Source organism: Mycteria americana, chromosome 1 (assembly GCF_035582795.1).
Source record: "Mycteria americana isolate JAX WOST 10 ecotype Jacksonville Zoo and Gardens chromosome 1, USCA_MyAme_1.0, whole genome shotgun sequence".
Lineage (NCBI taxonomy): Eukaryota > Metazoa > Chordata > Aves > Ciconiiformes > Ciconiidae > Mycteria > Mycteria americana.
Window position 1 is genome coordinate 111,346,479 of NC_134365.1, and position 22,285 is coordinate 111,368,763.

General features: G+C 37.5%; 1 protein-coding gene across 2 annotated transcripts; it reads right to left on the reverse strand.

Annotated features, from left to right (window-relative positions):
* Positions 1 to 658: 658 nt before the first annotated feature.
* LIPI (lipase I) lies at positions 659 to 21,762 on the reverse strand. 2 transcript variants are annotated; one of them, XM_075516493.1, is made up of 10 exons: positions 21,572 to 21,760; positions 18,025 to 18,401; positions 16,277 to 16,385; positions 13,629 to 13,730; positions 12,047 to 12,136; positions 10,163 to 10,330; positions 8,491 to 8,583; positions 5,920 to 6,031; positions 5,360 to 5,533; positions 659 to 1,472 (listed from the first exon to the last, which is right to left on the reverse strand). In XM_075516493.1, the coding sequence occupies exons 1-10, from the start codon at positions 21,618 to 21,620 to the stop codon at positions 1,385 to 1,387; spliced, it is 1,362 nt and encodes a 453-aa protein (XP_075372608.1). In that variant the 5' UTR covers positions 21,621 to 21,760; the 3' UTR covers positions 659 to 1,384. The 2 variants fall into 2 exon arrangements, with proteins under 2 accessions (XP_075372608.1, XP_075372616.1); XM_075516501.1 differs by lacking the exon at positions 659 to 1,472 and adding an exon at positions 1,490 to 3,086 and having other exon boundaries at positions 5,350 to 5,533; positions 21,572 to 21,762.
* Positions 21,763 to 22,285: the final 523 nt, after the last annotated feature.

Genomic DNA, 22,285 nt, shown 5'->3' on the forward strand with positions numbered 1-22,285 from the left:
CTATGGTAACGTAATTACCATTTCTATAGAATAAATATTTTTTTAATAAAGTCAGTGCATGAGCAAGTCTGTCCACAGTTCTGTATTTTTTGGTGTGTCTAGACAAGTAAGAGCATGTGCAATGGCTTGTTCAAAGCTTTGCACATACTGACCAGCATGCTGGAGCTGCCTCTTGCAATGAAAAGGACAAAATTATAACTTGCTTTCCCTTCCTTAGGACACTATCTTCCATCTTCCTTCTAACCCAACTGTTGACTTTCAATAAAACTTACAATTCATAGGTTTTGGACATCCCACTCTGACATTCAGATGAAATTGGTCAATAGGTTCAATCAAGTATTGCTGTCAAAAGCAGGGACCATGGGGGCATAGGAAAGAAAGGAAAAGGATAGCATGCATAGGACTCATTTACACGAGACACCAGGGTTAAATACATAAAACAACCTTAAAGAAGGAAAATATACATATCTGTTCTTCAATCAGTACTATCAGGAAAGGCAACCTGGCATTGGAAAACCTTTTTCTGAACTGGAGGAAGAAATCTTTATGTAGGGCTTATTCCTGCTCACATTCCAATAGGTGAAAAGGTGTCATCAATCTCAACCTGAGCAGCAGCTCTAATTCCAAGAGGCCCAAACAGAAACAGAATGAAAATGCATTTATTTGAAATGAAAATGCAGTTATTTAATCTTTAAGTTATTATCTTCAGAACAGACTTTACAATTGCTTCATATCTGAAACATCGCTGCCCTGTCCACAGGTTTAATAGAAAAAAATCTGAATGGTTGCAATAATACTCATCTACAATGAGCATAAAGATAATTGATTTAAATAGCAAATTTACATATGTGCCCACAAATCTTACTGTTCCAGTTCTCAGAGACTGAGATATTATATAACGAGAAAATGTGAATTCATTTATCCAATGAACATAGCACAACAAAACTACTGTGTATTACATCTGTAGATGACATGTAGATTATATTCACTTAGTAGACAGATAATTATGTTTCCATGTAAAAGCCATTATAAATAATAAATAATTAAAGATATGTATGACTTGACAAATAATGTGCCAGGATTATGCAGATAATTCATATTTAATTCAGTAGCTGCTTCACTGCTAACAAATAATAACGAATAGACCATTGTATGTTCTCCACCATGATACATTTACTTTATTCAAATTTCCCAAATACATAGATATCTGAACTTTTCAATTAATTTCACCCTAAGGCACTCAAAGCAAGTAATGCCTATTACCAGGTAGACTCCTGAAAATAAATCTAGCTTATCTCATTTCCTTTCTCATTGCAGTCTTTATTCTGAGAAGAATCAAAATGTCACTGCTTTAAGAGAAATTAAGTTAGTAGAAGCTCTCTCTTCATGTACCCCTCTCTGGGCAAGGGATAGGTTTGAAGGTCAGTTCAGTGTTCTCCATCAGTACAAAATCATATCTGCACAGCTGCAGCCTACAAAAGTAGAAAAAGAAAAAAATGTGCACAACAGAAAAAGTTAACATTAATAGAAAAATATGTCAGTATTTGAATTATTAAACCTCCAGTATTTACCACCTCTCAGAGACGGTACTCAGGACAAGAAGAAATGTTTTCTTGTCTAAGTTTACACCCTATTTTATGCATCACTAGAGTAGTTTTGCCAGACTGTGAACAACAACCAGGACATCAGCTGGATGGTGCAAAGTGGCATGAGTAAGAAGTGTATCACATTAGTCTGAAATATGAAGATGCAATACTTCATCCATTAAAGCTATTAATCTGCATTCAAATGAATTCTTTGGAACAATGGTCCAAGAACAGCCCAATTCCTGTTAACACTGGGCCTGAATAATTTATTGTGAGTTCCCTAGGTATGAAAGTTTCTCTGCTTTCATTCCACAGAGGAAAGTAGAAAACCACATCATAATATCTTCTAACTCTTTCAGTTGCAATGACAGCATATGTAAGAAAGTTTCATGCAAGAGAGTAATTTGTCATCTAAACACCTAGAAAACTCAGAACTGCATAATACTACATGAACACATACGGAGGTCACAAAGGGAGTCACACACACACAAAATCTTACTTTTTGAGGCCAACATGGACGGTCTACCTTTTAGGGCTGAGGCAGGTCATAGCTCTGCCCTTTATGCACTACTATAAATAGACGGTGAGAGCTGGTTTGCACAGGCAAATGACTAGCATACCCTCTGATGGCACCTCTAAGGCCATACAAGCTATGATACTTATTTTATTTAAAATTATCTTCTATATTACTCTGAACTCACAGATGTGGCTATACAACACAATCCACCTTGGACTGGGATGTAGCGTGCAGTGAACCAGCTAAAGGACAAAGCCTGAGAAAGAACAGCCCACCAGGCATTTCTGTTGTTGCCCATTAGTGTGAGATTTCCAATCAGTCAAGGCTCCACCTGTCTGTATGTGAAAGGACTGTCAGATTTCTATATAAGAATTTGAGGCCCTTCAAGGACCCCACAAAGCTAAGATAGTAGATTTTATGACTAAGAAGATCAAGACAAATTCTGGTATTCTGTATAATGCAAAGCATAGAATTTCATCCGGTCCTTCATCCACAATTTGTTTTGATTTGGATTTAATGGTTTACTATTATATTATTTTTGTAGAGGCAGAAAAAAAGACATAAAAGCACAGAAATTGCCAGCTTTTTAAAAGTCCTTATAAAAGACTGTGAAAGAATACACAGGACAAATTTCCAACCAGAACAATGTAAGATTATTATATGCATCCATTTCCCGAGTTGACTTTCGATATCTCACGTAACAATACGATCCTGTATTTTAGCACATTTGCAACAGTATTTGCAACACAGCAGCACAATGTGTTAGCACAACCAGTTCTCCAACAGCAGTTGTCACCTGGGAAGGGCTCTATCTAACCACAGGGGACACAATACTTAGACAAACCATAATGATGAATACTAGAAATAAAAACATATGGTTTCCATCATACTGTATCTCATTTGAAGTGCAATCCATCTAAGCTTGTGATTATTGAGTACCAGGAATGCCTTACGGGAGAGGAGCCCTGAGTAAGCAGCAGGTTCTCCAGTTCACCAACAAGGAGCAAAACACAAATAATTTTTTTGTTAGGTGAGGCTTTCATAATCCCTCACCCCATGTGGCTTCTCTGCTGTCTACTAAAAAGCAAGGGCATGCCACACTCTCTTTCTCGGTAGAGGTATTAATAATGTCTTCTTTTGTATTACTCCTATTCTTGTTCCGGTTAAAAAAACCAAAGGTGGCTGGGTTGGTTAAGTATCTTTTGAGACATTCACGTTCCCCATCAATTGATGGGGAACGTGAATGTCTCAATTGACTGACAGGTTCAAAAGCTTTTTGGGAGAACTGATACCTGGACACACCCAAGTTAGGAAAGCTTTCTGTTTTTATGGATGAGCAGGAATGGTTTATCTCAGAGACCAGAAGATGACTCTGAAAATTGTATGTACCTTTTAGCACTCCCACGTTTACACACCATCTGTGTGAATAATGGACCAGCCCAGAAGACAACTGTCAGTGATATTCCCCAAGCTCCCACTGTCTGCTATTAACCCAGATCTGGGGAGATGGAGACTCCTATTGCCTTTTATACCTGCACCTGTCCCCTGGTTTTTACCTACTACTTTGTTATATGAATAATTGAAATATTTTTAATGTCGTTTCTAGTTGATTATCCTGCATTCAAGTAATTGTTGTAATTATATGTAACTAAATAAGGTAAATATACATAGTTATAATTACAATGAGCAATTATGTAATTATACCAACTAATAGTGTTGTAACATCTGCATTTAAATGACCTTTACATGCTGAATCAATACACTGTTTTCCATTGCTATCTAAAAGTATCTAATGTGCCTATATGCCACCTGACGAGGCTCCACGTGAAGGACTTTAGTGGATCCTATATTAAAGCAAATCAAGTGCATCTTACTTCAAAACTAACAAGAGTCAGAGTAACAGGAATGAAAACTCGAAGCCAGTAAGAGATGGTCACTGAAAGTCTTCCTTATTTGCTAGAACATTAGCTGAAAAATTCCCGAATGCTGATAGGCTTGCATGAAATGTATCTTCTGAATTATCACCGTTGGTTTGAGAAAAAAAATTGCAATATGATTTAGAGCTTTGACTATCTCTCATCACCAAATGCTTTTAAATAAAATCATGCCATTTCACCTGTGAGCTTGAGACTTACAGCCTTCAACAGGTTAATAAAGTCTACTGTATACACATTTTGGGGTAATATTTTGATTACTGCTCTGTTTCTTTCTAAGTCTCTCCCACCCGTCTCCTCCTTCTCAGTAAATATGAAATAGCAGATTAATTTAACAAGGTTTCATAATTTTTTAAAAGTATCATATCCAATTGCTACTAGACTATTATCACATACCAAATAAGAAAGCCTTAAATGTTATTTCTCAAGTTAACAACATATACTGACTTAAGACTTACTCATATTGTAATATTATTCCCACTCATTACTTATTTGATAACCATTATTAGATTTTATTTTAAATTCTGACTTTGTTGAATCTGCCATTCATATGAAGCAAATTAACATAAGACCTCTAAAATAAAGTACTCTTGCTACTCCTGGATATTTCTTACCTATTCCATGTAATATGTTATTTTCACATAACAAGATGCAAATGTAAAATTTAATTACTAATGCTATTGCACAAGTAACTCTGGAGATCTAAAAAATGAACATATGGCAATACTGCCCAAGTATTTAAAACCATAAATAATTAATAAAAGCTTATTAACAACACTTAAATATCAAAAAAAGCAGATGATTTCATTTTAAGTGTAGGCAAGCATAGACTGTCTTTTGGTCTTGGAAGGTCTTTACCATCAGCAAGAAGACCAAAAACCTATTCCAGTCACACAAGTAGCTGAAGTGCTCCATTTCAGTACACAGTGTGAAAAGCTGTGTACAGACACATGACCAAAATCAGAACAGCACTTAATAAAATTTATCTTGTGGAAGAGAACGTGACCATGCAGGTGTAAGTCAGGCTGGTCTACACACGTGGTTCTTGAAAAGCCGTTGTGACCAGACAGCAGCAGCAGCAGCCTGCTGTAACAAGCAGCGTGCTTGCTGATGTCTACGCGTACGAGAGATGCAAACTGAGGGTGCTGCGCACTAAACGTTAATGTACAGAGAAGCTCTTCCGCACGGCAAATTTGATCCTAGGTAGGATGAGAAGGATAGCCATGCATTTAGGAATATGCAATTAAAAAAATCAATAGAGGGAAATACACATCCTGAACAGTTTAGTCGATACACAACTTTGATACGTGACAAACGCTTACCTTTCTGGATTATTAAGAGATTTCAGCCTCATCTGGAGAATCCTAAGCTTGTGTTTTGGGCCTATTAAAGTCTTCGTAGAAAAGGTCAAGGAAATTTTCGATATTTTGTCAAGGTCTCGGTAAAATCCAGTTAGCATTTTGACTCTTTTATATTGCTGAAATGTTGAAGCTTCACTAAAGAAAAATATTATTTCTAGTCAGGGTTTTGTTAGCTGAGTAATATTCAGTATTACTAAGCATTATTATTAAGATCAGAAATCTTGTAAGATGTATCGACTTAGAGCATTCAGAACAAGGACACCTTGTTCAGAACAAGAACTGGATTCAAACCAGTACCATGCAAGGAGCTGGGCTAGTTCATAAGTGGAGAGAGGATCATTTCAGTGTGAGGAGCATTGCCTCTCACACTGAGCCACACCCAGGAAAGGGAGCGGTGGCCAAGTCTTAACAACCCCATGATACTTTTTGACTTACAAGTTAACAAGTTAAAAGGTTTAGGAAATTCAGAAAATTAGTCCTACAAAGTGACAAAAAAGATTTAGAGACAAAGCACAACATACCTGTTCATCTCTGATTCTACTGTGTTTCCAGCATAATCTGTTATTTTGACTTTAATGAAACCTCTCCTAATGCTTTTATTCCAGGTAGTAAGATCCAGTAAGTAGTTATACACTGCAAAGAGAAATAGGAAATAATAAGATTCAAAGAATGACCTCAACAGGATACAGTTGTTATTATCACCCCGTTAAAAGTATTAGCTGGTTGATGATAGGAATGGTGACTCTTTACTTCTAAGTTACCAGCTCAAAGCAGAATAAAAATGCTATTGATAAAAATTAGCTTCTACCAAATGGCTACTTGGAGTTCTGTGCAATTAGTGTATCATTTCCTCTAGTTCTTACATGGAATGGATTTGTATCAGAAAGCTGCCATCAGAATTAGCATAAAGAGTTTGGCCTGCCTAAGGATAAAAAGCAAAAGCGAGCTCAAACTAGCACCTTTAGGTTTTGGCAAGCTCTGCAAAGAGGGGATATTTGAGCTATTAGTGTAGCAACACTATCACGTTACCCACAAAAGTGACATGTCCAGAAAACAGCTGAGGTACGTCGGCAAGGAGAGGGGAGGAGCAGCTTTGGCACAAGCTTTATGTATGGGCAAAGTGGGCATTTAGCTACATGAGCAGATTAATCAGGTGGTAAAGGCTGAAGAGAGACATTATTCCCATGCCTTGCTTGCCCAGCCTGAGCAGGTGCAGCAGTACAGGTCCTCCAAGCACCCTTCCCTCAGAGAAGTCAACCTGCCAAAACCTCCGTCTGGATACTAGAAAAACTGCATGGGGAAGACTGAGGAAGAGGAGAGGGATTTGATTGCTTTCCCATGCTCCAGCCCCTTCTCCCCCTCCCCTGGAGGGCCCACGGCCTCAGGAAAGCAGCCTGGGTACCTGGGGCTGGCACCCTCCGTGCACGGGCACAGAGCTGACCTGCTCTGCTGTGCCCTGGGAAACCTCACCTGGCCTTCGACCGCACTTCTGTAACCATCACCAGTATTGTAACCGTGCTATGGCTGTCCAGAGGAAACACAACCTTACCACCACTCCCAAAGCAAGGAAGCCAATTCAAACTCTTTTTTTTTTTTTTTTTATTGCTCGTTGCTTTTCAACATTCTCTCCTAAAAGGCCAAGCCTCACCTCACATGAAAAACTTGTCCTGCTCAGGTTTACAGTTTCACTTAGTTTTAAGACCTCTTGTTTATTTCTTTTTCCTCATGTTTTCAAATATCTAACAATTAAAATAAGGTTTTAGTTAATAAATACCCTCTTTTTCACACTGCTTTAGTAGACTCATTTTTCTTCTTGACTTTGCATATTTTCCCTTAAATTTATGCTGTCATTACAATGTTTCTTATTCCTCTCCATGTGCCTCCTCCTACGTTTGGTAGTATTTCTCCCCCTCTTTTCTCTCTTCTACCACCCCTGCCCCAGAATACTATACATAATCTTTTCCTTCTGCAGTGTGCTCTTTCCATCATCAGGATTCTGTCTGGTTGGATTTTTGATGAATGCCCAGATTTTAATATGTGTGAGAGTAAAAGCAAAGCTGTATTTTTCTGCTGGTAGAAGGAATGAGGAGACAGACCTCGTGGCCTGTGCAGACTTGCGAGCAAAGCCCAAGCAGACAGGAGCAGGGGAGAACAGGGGTAGCAAGTTTGGGCTGAGCTGAAAGACCATGGGAATAGGAGTTATTTTATGTAAAATCCATCACATTAACCTCTCCTCGGCCCTTTGGAAGAGACAGTGATGTAAGTAAGCATGATTACCACTATAAAAAGAGATATTCAGTCCCTGGTCACAAAACTTGCCAAGATGATGGAAAAAGCTAATGGGAATACTTGATTTCACTTGAATTCCCTGTAAGCCTATCCTGATAACCCAAATCAAAGAACCTTAAACATAACCAATTAGAAGAGTGTACTAACATTTGTTTATGGTGGTAAAGTCTGTTAATAAAAACAAAAATTGGCTGAGAATCTAAACTGGACCTCTACACGGATAGGTAGATATCTAAACTGTTGCAGCTAAAGGCCATGCCATGAGGATTCATTCCCATAGAGTATAACCATGAAACAGTCAGCTAAGTTTTCCCTCCGCTGTTTTACTGCTAGGGAGACGTGGACTTTTAAAAGCTGGAGTAGCTGTAGTTGACTGTGGGGTGCTCTCCTCCTGGGGTGGAACATAGAGGTGTCTCTTGTTTGTCCCCCACCCAGGGCAGTCTCGCTTCCCATTTTTACTCTCTGAAAATGGCAGCAATGATCCCATCTAAGCAGCTTCTCTCAGTCCAGTTTCCCTGTCACTTGATTCTCATTTTCTGGCTTCCTTCTTCCTCTTGGCAGTCCATCCCATTATTTTAAAGTCCCATTTCTTTCTCAGTTCAAATATTGCTTACTCTTCTGCCACAATCATTCTTCTTCCTCCAGTCTGTGAACTGACACTTAGATCGTGGTTTATTACACCATTTTACACAGCAGTTAACAATAACTTTCTACTTTTAACATGCTTTCACTCCAGATCAGCTAACAAATAACAGCCATAACATTTCATAAAGAGTTTGTTATGTGTGTATTCAGTAACTCACTGCAGAATGGGTCTTGATCCGAGGTATCAAAATAAGCTTTCACTGGTGAACTCATTGGGATTAACAGTTTTTTCCATCTATCAGCATAATAACCTGAAATACAAAGTTTAAATATTTCATTTCAGACATTTAGCAAAAGCATGATACACATATAATTACACAAAAGAAATTCACCCAAAGTGACAGACTTGGCTTTAAGTTTCTTAAATATTCTCTGAGAAAGTAAATTGACTTGGAAAATGCAGGAATTCCCTGAGTATAATAGAATGTAGTATGCAAGTATTTCATTCTTCTAATATATTAGCATCACTAAAATTGTCATAATGTAATAGTTGGAATCTATTTAACTAACTCCAAAAATAGTGCTTATAAACTCCTGAAAAGGTAATAAAAACAAACAAAAAAAGGTAGCCCATATATTTGCAGAGAACAGTTACAGAACAGCTTCACATTAGGTAAAATTTTTTCCTTTCTTTTTTGAATCATTAAATATTTTTAAACCCTTTAGTCTATAATTGTGGATATTATTTACTAAAACGTTAGATACTCTGTAAACCTCCTAAGCTTATGGATGTAATGTAGAAAGAACTTCTGGTTTATACAATTCTATGCCTATTGTCTTTGGGGCTTGATAACAGTCCTTGTTTCTAAAACAGCTGATCCTATTCTCTCCCTCTTGATTTCTTTACCTGGAGTGGACAATGAGGGCTAGTTCCAGGCTGCAGAGCTGCCACTGCAAGGCAGCAAGCAGGAAAGCTTGCAGTGGAAGGATGCTGCTTCTCCTCTCAGTTCCCAGATTCAGCTGCCTGCCACTTCCTCATAGTTCTTATGGTTGTTAAAAAAAAAAAAAGGTGGCAGCTGACTGGTCAAATATTTCTCCACCTCTAGCTCAGGCATTCTGTGTAAGTGCATTAGGCATGGCTAATAACCACACAGGGGAAGTCCTGGCGTCTTTCTGCCCTACTATAAGGTTCCATTATGGTTGGGTTTTATTATAAAACAGCATACAGATCTGTTTATGTTTTTTCTTCAAACCTGATCTAACTAATATAGGGTGTACATCCTAATAAAAGGATGTAAAAAAGACAAGGTATGAATTGAAAGTTAACTTCTAATTAAATATTTTTTAAATTTCATTCTTAAGAAAACTGTGCCAACTAGGAAATGTTCACACTATTGTAGCTCTTTTCAAACTGTGCCCAGATCCTCTCTAAAAGCAGTAAAACCCCAAACAACTAAAACCCCCTTCAAATAAAAGCTTGATTCCAAAAGAAGAGCCAGAGAAACCATGAAGTTGCTATAAACATTATTACTCTTCAATAAAATCCACAGGTACACTAGGAATGGTAACACACTGTGAAAGCCTAAAGTGATGAACTAAGCAGAAGCAGTTTCTCTGTAGAAAGGAAATACACTGTGAACCCATTTCAGACTGGAAAGCATAATGATCAAAGATTAGCAACATTCAGCATCTGAGTCTAACAGAGATAACTATAAAGCAGACAAAGCCATAAACTTTAAACTACTTTAAACAGTATGCAGCTCTGCACGCAATCAATCTCTACAGATCCCTTAACACGATACTACAGATCTCTGGAGCAGGCCCAGAAAGAGCCAGTCTGGATTTCCCGGAAAATCTCACCCAGCCCAGAGCAGATATTGTAACGCTTACCCAGTACTGGACAGGACATTGGCTTGAAAGCTTCACAATCAACACATTTTCCTCTCTTGTAATTCAAGTAAGAATCACAAGGATATGTTATTATGTTGCACCTTCTTTTCAAAGATGATAAGAAGAGGAAGACAGATCTTTGATGGTCACACTTGAAATACCGAAGTCCTTCAGAAAAGAAAAAAACGAAATACACGAAGAATATGTAATCATTTTTCTTCATGAAAGAAAAGGTGTTATCAAAGTAATCCCATTTACCTGAGTCATTCTTAGTTAGCCATGCTTTTATTCTCTGGTTAGTTGACCACCAAGTGTAAAAAATGGATGCACACACACAAGAAGAAGAAATTGAAGACTAGTTTCAATATTACAGGTACAGAGAAAAGTCAAAAGTCTTATATGTAAGAAATAGTCTACTAAGTCCTATCAAATTTACAGAAATTTTTGTAAAAAGCATGGGTCTGAGTTAAAATTTGTTGCATCCAGTGCAGAACGTTTTGGCAGAAAAATTACCATGAGGAATACTTCAGAGATTCTTTTCTCTAGTTTTTTGGGGTAATAAATTCCTTCCTCTCCTAGCAAAACATACCATGAGAACTGTACAGATGAAGATGATCCTGAGTCTTAAGGGATTCTCCCATACTCACAGACACACAAGTGGAAGCCCTATGCTTTTGCAGCAGCTCTAATTCCTAGCAGCACTGTGCAGATTAGTAATAGAAACATAGACAGACATAACCATATCCCAAAAGAGTAAACAAAAACAATGGGCAGCAACCTTGCCTAAGATTTATAGAGGTTGAAATAAGCAAAATTCTGTAGCAAAAGATCATGTCATAAGACTGTTTTCATCCTAGAGCCTAAAAGACCTGTCCAAAACCTAGTTCATCATTGCCAACCAGGAGGAACCTAAGCCACAGTGAAGACTTGAAAGTGTTTGTCGTGGTTTAGCCCCAGTCGGCAATTAAGCACCACCCAGCCGCTCGCTCACCCTCCCCCCCGGTGCGATGGGGGAGAGAGTCTGAAGGGCAAAAGTAAGAAAACTCCTGGGTTGAGATAAGAACAGTTTAATAATTGAAAAAATGTAATAATAACAACAACAACAAACTGTAATCAAAAGGAAAACAATAAGAGAAAGAGAAAACCCAGGAAAAAACAAGTGATGTAACCACTCACCACCCACTGACCAACACCCAGCCCGTCCCCGAGCAGCGATCGCTGCCCCCCGGCCAACTCCCCCCAGTTTCTATACTGAGCATGACGGCATATGGTATGGAATAGCCCTTGGGCCAGTTTGGATCAACTATCCTGGCTGTGCCCCCTCCCAGCTTCTTCTGTACCTGGCAGAGCATGGGAAGCTGCAAAGTCCTTGACCAGGGTAAACATTACTTAGCAACAACTAAACCATCAGTCTGTTATCAGCATTCTCACACTAAATCCAAAACACAGCACTATCCCAGCTACTAGGAAGAAGATTAACTCTATCCCAGATGAAACCAGGACAGCCTTGGCTTCCATGTCATACGCAAGGGATCCTGTCCAAACCACTCAGACACAAACATCTTCCCACATGCCTAGCCATATATAAACACAGAAAAATAATGATCACTATATGCAGTTTGTATATATAATATAATAATATAATTCCATCATACCAGTAATAATGGTATGGTGAAATATGTATGCTTATAGGAAGATCTTTTTTTAAATAAAGTTGTCAAATGTCTTTGTTATTTCTCATTCGCTGAGTGGGGATGGAAAATAAAGAAAACAATGCCCTCAGCTCCCATATTACCGAATACGTGCAGTGTCCATTGAATTCAGTTTAACCTTTTTTATTTGATCTCAAACTTTTTTTCATTAATTGAAAACATTTTTATTTACCACTGAATACTGTTTGTGGACAACCAGGCTGATCCATTCCTCCATTTGGATAGAAATCAATGGTTCCTAAAGGCTTCTTGAAACCTAGTGCTAAAGTAAAAACATCATGAGTCAAAAAAACATAAACAGAATTATGCAGTCAATTATTTATCATTACATTCATTACAAAATAACATGGAGGTCTTAAAGAAAATTTTTGCAATTATACTGTTCTTTGTTCTTGTATTGTTCTTTTGTTCTCCTAATGGAAGTAATTTTATGAATTAAAAATCCATGGTTTTTTTTATTTTTAAGAAAATTATACATATGTAAAATGCTCTACACAAATGTATACAAATTGTGTAAGATTCCTACTGCCACAAAAGAAAAAGGAAAGAATGGAAGCAACTATTCAGTGCTGTAGCTGAGACAAAGAAATTTATGAAATTCATGTTCTCTCCAGCAACCAAAATTCTTTCCCAATGTAATTCTCATTAGAGTAAGATCTTCCCTTTTTTGCCTGACATTGGATTCGGAGCTACACTAATACAAGCAGTATATCAAAACAGAAAAATCTGTATCTGTCCTATAAAAGACCACAAGTAAGATTTAGCTCATTCTGACCTACCTTCCTTTTTACCACACATTATCTTTATTCACATAATTGGAACATTACAAAAATTGGTATTTTACAGCTTCACATATAAATTTGTATAGTAAAATTTTAAAATTTTAATATTATTAAAGAAATTTATATGAAACTACACAAATAATGGGACAAGCGTGGTAGGTTTGAAAGGTTTACTTATGGTTTTGAGAAAAAAATTAAACCAGATTATAGCATGGATGAAGCAGACTTTACAATGTTCCTCATTTTAACCTTACAGTAGTGTGATTTAGAGTTTTAAGCAGTGGATCTGTAGTGTACTAACATGATACAGCTGAGACTGGCTGTCTCAGAAGGGACTAATTCAGTGATAATCATGTGCTTACAACCTCTATGTCCATGCATCCTAGCACAGCAAAAGAATGTTAATGCTAAACTACTTTGGAAATAGCAGTATCATATATTAATGCAAGTGGTGTGCTTTATTCAATGTGCAGACTTATTTTTTTCATATTCAGAAGGAATATACTATAAAAACAAGACATAAATGACAGTGGTATAATCGCTACTTTTGCATGACATTAAATGGACTCGTGACTATGGTTATAGGTTACGGAGATAACTCATGGTTATCTACATAGGCTTCAGTTAGCTGTTGGACATAAAAGTTATTTCAATATTTTCAGGTTCAGTCATGAAACTTCACTCACTCAATAACATGGCTACTTATGTCAGAACTAAACAAAACAGCCCATCATTGCTTAAGTCATTAGCAAAGTTGAGTTTCAATTTCTTGATGAATAGGCATAATAACATACAGCATGATTTCAAAAGTATAGACGTTATTAGAAAGCAACAGCATAGGAATCCACCTGATAACACAAAATATACTTCTGCAGCACTATTCGGAAACAAAGCTGAAACAGCTTATCCCTTCTCTTCTGCTTTCCTGCCTTTCCTCAAGTTGAAATAGAAAAGTTAAGGCTATGTTATTACCATCACCATCTGAATGGATTACATCAACAAACTGTGCATCAGTACGATCCAGTCTCCTCTCTGGTGGTTCTCGAGTGAATGAAGGGCCCGCTGGGTCAAGACCTAAATGAAAATAACACTAGCATTACAGATCCTGGGGTCTGTTTCTACAGATATATACAAGGCCGACATTTGAACATTATTCATCAATGACTCTATATTTTCCTGGGATAATAATAAAAGTAAAAAACAGCACAATTCTTCTCAAGTTTCCATTCTTCAACTTGCTAAGCAAAGCAAGGGTTCCTACCACAAGACTGATCAACCCGTATCTGAAATTTCTCTCTCTCCATAATTAGTTGTGCTCATATCCCAGTTCTCCAGATGAATTACAAGCCAACAGCATTAAGGATCAAATCAGGAGAATTAGTTTTGACCTTTTCCCCAGAAAATACCATAACTATTATGTACTTCATAAAAACGAAACGCACAATGTACTACTCTCACGACCAGAACACAAGATGAAGACATCTTGGATAGAGACAATGTCAAACATGCCTCAATCATTTTATCAGTTGGTGTTGAAAATACTTATAGAAATTACTTATACAACTAAGTGAAATACTAGTTTTCGACCACATTTTCACCTGAAGGAGGTTTGCAAATCTTATACTCAAATCAAAACTCAACTATGACAAAAGAGTTTCCAACTGAGATCCACAAAAAGCACTTTATATCAAGGAGGAGGGGATTTGGGTGGCAAAGTATCTAAGCATAAACACTGCGATTCTCATTCATTTTAGGGATAGGGAATTATGTTGTGAAGCCCTGAAGGCTGATCATTTTCATAATTTCTGTCCTTCACAGGAAAGCGAAATTGTTAGCTGAGGTCTGGTCTGCTCCTATTTTCTTGACAACAAAAGCACAAACAAAGAGGGGAAACGAAAAAGCAGCAACGATGGAAAATACAACTGCCAAGGCAAAACATATTCCTACACTTAACTGACTACTAACTGCATTCTCAGTGATTGAGAGACAGGGACATAGCATGACCTTAGCTTATCCAAATTTGTATTATGATTTAACTGGCAGATGTTGTTTAAGAACTAGTCTAGGAAGGTTCTCTCTCAAGATCAAGATAATCAAGGCCCAAACTACCACAGAGGATCATGGAATGCCAGGAATTCACATTCATAGTACCCCAGGTGACAAAGTTCATCATTTTAGTCCACTAATTAGTTTTATATTTCAGAAATCTCCAAACAGTGAAGAAGACAATATCCTTTTCTTTTTTTTTTTAAATCTCTTTTTTCCAACATCAGTTTGGGCCACCAGCTCAACTTGTTTGAAAGAAAGAGTATCAGAACAGTCACTTAAGAGGTTATGAGCCTTGGTGTTTGGACTACTCAATCTTTGCCTTCATTCATCCATATCTGTAATTATAAGAAGGTGATTGAAACATTTCATATAATTCCATTTACCTGCAAGCATCTGAGCTTAGAAATGACATGGATCTTCTAGCTCCCAATTATTGTACAGAGAAGACACACACCTGCTAGCCTAGCATTGTAATCAAGACCGTTCCCAACCAGTGATGCCAACAAACTCTAGGGAATTGTGTAAAGTGGAAATGAGTATTCTTAACAAAAGGAATATAGCTGGCGCCTAACACACCCTTAGAAAATGCCCTGACTTTCGTATTACTGTACTAAAAGGGGAGGATTTTCTTATTCCCTTTCTTAAGGCTGGCTACTGGCTCCTCTTACATTTTGGGAAAAAAATTACTTAAGTACTCCGAAGAGAGTGTTTGGAGCTATGAATCTCAAGGAGAGGTAACTGCCTCCTTTCAGCCTGAAAACAGCTGCTCTCTTAAATCCAAAACACAATCAGGATCCAACAGTCCCTTCTCCCCTTAGCACCTTTTCTGATAGTTAGCTTAGTAAGCTTCATTCTCAACACGCTAGCTGCAGTGAGTTTTGCTTTTTCACCACAAGAAGAATCTGGAGCCTGTGCACCCAAATTAGCGCTGTGGATTCTGCCCTAGGAACCAGTATCTACAAGATAATCCTAAACTTTGTGCAACCCTGGTCCTGAAAGATGTACCCAAATGGCGGTACTCCAATTTTCACTGTATGCACCACTTCCCGCAGATGACAATGCTGACAATGTAACAAGTATGAGGCAAGATGTGCAGTATCCATACATGGGCTGGATACCTGATTCAAGCTCCCTGTAGGAGATAACTCAACATACTAAAGCCTGCACCATGTTCAGATACCTCAAACTGAAACTAAATTCTTGTGCCTGATTCCTGTGGTCTGACCAAGAGCTTTTGAACTTCCCTTCAGAGGGACCTGACTCGCTCCATCAACTAGACAGAAACTCAGGTACTATGTAATTTAACTTAAGAGGCATTTGGATGTAGCACTCAATTTTCATTTGAGAGACTAGAGGTAAACAGGTTGGAAAATTTCAGCTGTAACTTATGTCCTGAAGGCAGACTTTCACAATTTTCTGAACTTCTATCAGGGATACATTTTCCCTCGTGCATGTTACTAAATAATCAGTTCTCATTTGTCGATATTTCAGTGCTAGCATCTATGTGATTCGCAGCTATAACAACAACACATGGTACATTGGAATACGTGTATCGGGATTAAAAGCCTTACCTGTAATTCTGCCAATTTTGCCATTATACTTCTGGCCGACAAAACCAGCTATATGAGCCCCAAGACTAACGCCAATCATATACATAGTGTCAAGAGAAGCTCCACCTGCCTATGAGGGGAGAAAAAAAAAAAAACCAAAGCCACAAACACACACATGGTTAACCGAACAGACAGCAGTAGACTGATTCAGTTTTCACTTTTTGTCAGTACTCTAAGTTATATTTCTAACTCTCTAACTTTAAAAACAAATGGAAATTACAAAGTTCCTTTCAGTTTGACATTCTATACTAGTTAAACAGTGTAGTAATTATGAAATTCTTTGACTAGAAAAATGTAAAAAGGAAGCTTGAGTCATATTTCTTCCAAACTGTCACACCAGTTAGAAGGGGAGCACAGGGAAGGAAGAGGAAGACATTTACCAGATACAAGAAAGATGAACCAAAACTATGAACTAGGAAAAAAAAATCTATCTCCCCCTGCTTTATCCTTCCAATAAAATAAATTTAAACCATAATACCATTAACACTTATGCCACAGATCTGCTGAATAATGGTGCCAAATGCACACCTGCAGGAAAGCCTTAAGATGCCCATTCTACAAAGCAGGCAGTATTAAAAAAAAAAACTACCAAAGAACTCTGAAATAGTATCAGCAGACCTGCTAGAATCTCTGCAAAGTGACAGAATGATATGTGGGATCTGAAATATTAAAGCATCTCAAAATGAATTAACAAAGGCCCCACAAGAGCTTGCAAGCTGTGGGACACAACATCCCCCCCCACTATCAGTTTGATGACCCACACAACAAGATTGGTCCAAGCATGCCCTGCAGTCATTGCTTTGCCAGGCAGAACTGTAACCAGCAATTAACCAAAAATCTGCATCAAGAAATTTGCAAAATACACCTTTTTAACCCCTTCTGGATTGAGGACTGTTCTTATAGTCCTATTTTATTTTTCTATTCCATAACAATAAATTTACTGTCATAATTACGAATTATTATCACTATATCTAATCCCAGAGGGCAGATTCTGATAGGGTGTCTCTTCTTCCACCTCATCCTTTCTCAAAATGCTGGGTTTTTTACTCAAATTCCACATGAATATTTTCTTACTGCACAGCATTCAAAATTTCTGAGAATGGCTGGGAAAAGAAGCGGTGAGAATAGAAGAAAAATCAAGTGATAAATCTAACAATGCCATAAATGAGATGATAACATGTTTTTGTTCATTTGATTAAGCAATAAATCTAAAGCCCAGTTAAGACCACTGGCATCAACAATTGTTTCAGCAACTCCCTCTAGAATCAAGAAGTTTATATCATTTTGGAACAAATATTTATATCTCTGTCAGTGAGTTCTTCTTCATTTAAAATCTTGAATCATAGTAGTTTAATAGTCAAAAGAGTAGTGTAATGTTTTTGTAAAATTTGAATGCTGCATACTGTTTGAACATCTCTCATTTCACCTCCCCACTGGTGCATTCACTCCTTCCAGAAGACCTAAAACTTCCAGCTGGCTAAAGAAATCAGATGCACTCTCAGGCATACTTCAGTGAAAAGGAAATAAGAACTCAGGTGAAGTTAAAGATATGCAGTAATAACCACATGCAAAGTTAGTAAATACTTTGGTAAAGAAATGACATTTGATATTGTTCACTGGGCTTCTCTTTAGACATATTTTAAATATCCATTCCCACTCAAACTATGCTATTTAAACTTATTCAGAACAGATGCAACTCTCTGCCTTACCACCATCTGGTCGATATAGTCCTTCAGTATTTCTGCAACTTTTCTGCAGTTTTCAACAGCAGTTATGTAATTCACAGTTGTAGCACCACGATTCCAATCAACTATAATGAGATTAATATCCTCTGAAGACAGTAAAAGGTCCTTTATGTCACCTAGCCATGCTGGTGGAGATCCCGTTGGTCTGAAGCCGTGAATAACAAAGACAATTTTCTTGGAGGTATTAAGGTACTCAGATGCAGTAACATTGTGTTCAATGAGTCTCTCAGCACAATTTGGATCTTCCCTTGTGTATAGCAGTAGCTGGACTTGGAGTTCTGTTCCAGACAAAGCATTGCCTATATTAAGATCTGTAAATTCAGGACATTTTTTCTCCTCATCTGAAAAAGGTGAAAATGTTAGACAGTCATTTGATGAGTTGAAAACCATGAAATACCACCTGAAATACCACCTCTTCACTTTTCTTTCCACATTTTTCCGCTAAAAGTGAAGAACTTCCATTTTCTTCTCTCCAGGCCTTTGGAATGAGGTGCCAGAACATGCACTGAACAACGAGGACACACAGTTTAACTAATGACTCTGCAGATACCACTATGCTTCTCTGAACCCTTCAAACACAAAATTAACCTTTCTAATTGTTCCTGAACAATATATTTTCTCTATAACAAACACAAATTAGTAGTCAGTGCTGATAAGATCCTTTGCTTAACCATCAAATTTAGGTTCTCAGAATTTTTTCTCTAGCGTGTGTTGTTTAAACAGGAAGACCGCTGTGGTTGTTTCTTCCTCTTTCAGCCAGGGTGTCAAAGTTGCCAATCCTTAGACCTTATTGTTTGATCTAGCAATAAGAAACAGTTGCCTGACAGTACAGGGATGATCCAGAACCCTTCCCTAGTTTTGGGTCACCATAAGGACACCATTACTAAGAAACAGAGAAAGAAGAAACAAAGGATCCTGTTCTGAGTTTGAAAAAATAAGAATCTGCAAGGTCAATGTACATAATGGCACAAAAAACCCTGTAGTATTTAGCATTTCTGTACTTGGACAGTCATGGTATACAAGGTTAGATCAGTCAGGATCAGCAAGAAGATAGAGATTTTCAAAAAAAATTAAAAGACTTAATTTTTCCCCTGTGTGCTTATCAGTGTCAGAAGTTAATGCTTTAAAAACGAGGTCACATTGTGTGGCGACTTTGGCGACTGAGGTCGCATTGTGTGGATTAAGCCACTTCAGGATTCTGGGCACAACGCTGACGCCTGTCACGGTTCTTCACCTTCGCTATGGTGTTAGCTGGTGTATGGCCAAAGAAATTTGGGCCAATCTCTTGACTTCTAGTGGGCTGTGCAACTTTAGGCAAGGCTTTTGTCTGATATTTGATGGCACCTTTCTCAATTTTACTCTCATTAACAACTTTGTAAAACAAGACTCAGTCGACTTTTAGAAAGCAAAAGTAGGAAGAGAAATACTACCTACTCAGTTCCTTAAAAAATAATAAAAAAAGTAAACTGAATTTCTCAGAATTTTTGAGTTACAGGAGAGGCGGTTCTAGCTCTTCTCCTTTTCCCAGCAAGCGGCTAGCAGGCAGAACCGAATCCACCACATTCGCACAGCTGAGATGGAGAGCGAGCCCTCACCGGTTTATAAAGCTGCGAAGGGCAAGTGTGGCGGGGATACAAGGTATCTGAAAAATGTATTTGATACTATCGTGCGGATCTAAACAAAGCTAAACAATATGAATTACAGCACTTAAGATGCAGTAAAGATGCAGTAAAGCCACTAATTCACTTAAGGAACTACACCAATCAACCTCTAGGCCAAACCATGTATCTACAATGACTAGACTACTCACTTCTGGACTGGACACCACAAAAAATAATGGATATTTGCAAACTGGAGCAGGGTTGAAGTTACAGAGTATTAGAAATGGCCTGAAACTTCCTGTCTCAAATCATCCACACAAAAGTTTTGTGCCTATCATCACCTTATGACAATAGCTACAATTATTACATCTAGGAGAAGTTAGAATTACCTATATTTCAAAATATATATCACCGTTCTCCTCATTTTGACATTGAATAATTTAAGTAACTTTTACTGTGATTACTGAACAGGTTATTAACTAACCAGTGGTATAGGAAGGCAACTCAGTTTCATTGCTGAGACTTATCCAAGAAGAAGTTCTGAAATTAAGGAGCTGCTCAGCTGCAGTTGCCTTGAATTTAATGAAAACAATATTCAAGAACCTGGTAAAATGTCATACATGTGACATGATACTGAGATGTTAATAGAATGTGTCACATTTAATCTCTGGTTTTCACATAATGATATATGACAATAAAACTAGACTAGAAATTCTATTACACAAATGTCATATACAAAGCTAAACTATAAAAAACAGCCACTTGATTAAATTTTTGCTATTCAGATTCAAAGCTACAACATGAAACTCTTTCATTTTTGCCTAATATTGTTCTTAAATTGAAGTTTAATCACTGATCCTTATAATTCACTCCTATGTATCTAACATATAAAAGATTCATGCTAAGATATTGTTGAAGTGTTCCTCCATATCCATTTAAATGTTTTGATTTCTTATCATTTGATTGGTAGAAATAAGAATTAATTCTTCTAAAGCCAGTGGAATGACAGTGACATAAACCAGAGACACACTCTGGTCCATGGAAGTGAGAAATCTATCACAAGGAAATTATTTTAACTGACAAAACCTATTTACTAGCTGGGAAACGTCAAAGGGAAACAACTGGTTTACTTATGGCTGTGAAATAACAGCAGTTATTCTTTGAAAAGTAAACACAGAAGAAAAGAAAAGATTATGTCTTTACTGTGGAATTAGATAAGTACTATAAATAGATTTATAGATTTAATACTTTGAATTGTTTAGTGAGGAGTCATTGAGGGGAGGTTTTTCAGACTCCCAGTTCTGACAGATTACTGGAAGGAATACCCAGCTGCCCTTTGTGCACACTAGTGGGAGTACTCACATACACTTTTCTCTACAGTCAGACATACAGATAGGTGTTGGGCAGTTACGTATGCAGTGTAACTCAGTTAATATCCAATTTTAACTTTCCTGTGTACATTTGTAAGCATCATAAGTATCTTCTGTGGTTGAAAAGGGGAAAATCTTAAGAACACACTAACTTTTTGTAACTAAATGTTGCTATTTGAAGCATAACGCATAACTTGAAAACCTGTCAACCTATCAAATCAGCAATAAACAACAAACTTAATATGTTAAAACAATTTCACAATTACGTCTTTACCTCATACAAAGTACACATACCTGAGTGTGTCTATGTGCAAAGTACAGCCAGAGATAAAGTATCAGGCTCTGTTCTATTTACTTTAAAATTAAAACCTACGTCTCAGTTTCAAAGTGATCAAATTCTCTTTACTAATCGTCTGCTCCACTAGCCATGATTCACAAGGTTTAATCATTCGGCCAATTTAAATGAAGGAATATTAATTTTTTTAATGCTTGAATAAAGCCAAGAGACTACTTCGCAAAGAATAAGCTAATGGTTCTTACCTGATTTCACCCAGTATATCAAACAGATGAAGAAACACAATTTCAGCATGTGGAAATGGAGAAGAGCAATATGTAATATCCACAGACAGGTGGCAAATCTAGTGTTTCCTTATAGTATGCTAGATTCCTAACCTAACTGAATGCCACTAATGAAGTAAGTGACATGTAGAGCAGGAAGCAGAAAGCAACGCTGTATTCAAACTTCTGCAATTCATGACTCCTCCTATTGAATGACTTCAGTAGGTAGGGTGGTTTCTGGTCTTTAAGGGTTGGGACTGGTTTTTAATCTATTTCCCTCTCTCTTTGGCTATCAGCAGATTTACACGTAAGCAATCAATGTTATCTATTACTGACAACTCTGTTACGTGTGTGGAATTTAGGAAGCAGAGTAACTAGAGGTACATCACATTAGAGACCCACTGTGTCTTTTTTTAAGTGTGTCACTCAACTGCAATTAGAGGCACTGAGATGGGCAAAAGAAACTTAGAACAAAAAGTCATTCTGGTGACAGAAGGATTTTTCTGTAAGAACTTCAAAATAATTCTGAGAACTGTGTTTCCATGGATTATTTTTGCACAAAATTATCTTCTGAGCTTTTTCCAAGCAGTCATTCTCTAATCTAAATCCATAGGAGGCCTGTGAAAGCGCTTATATGGGAGAGAGATGGAGCTTAAAGCCCAAAAAATCTCACCCAGACACTGACTTGCTGGGTGT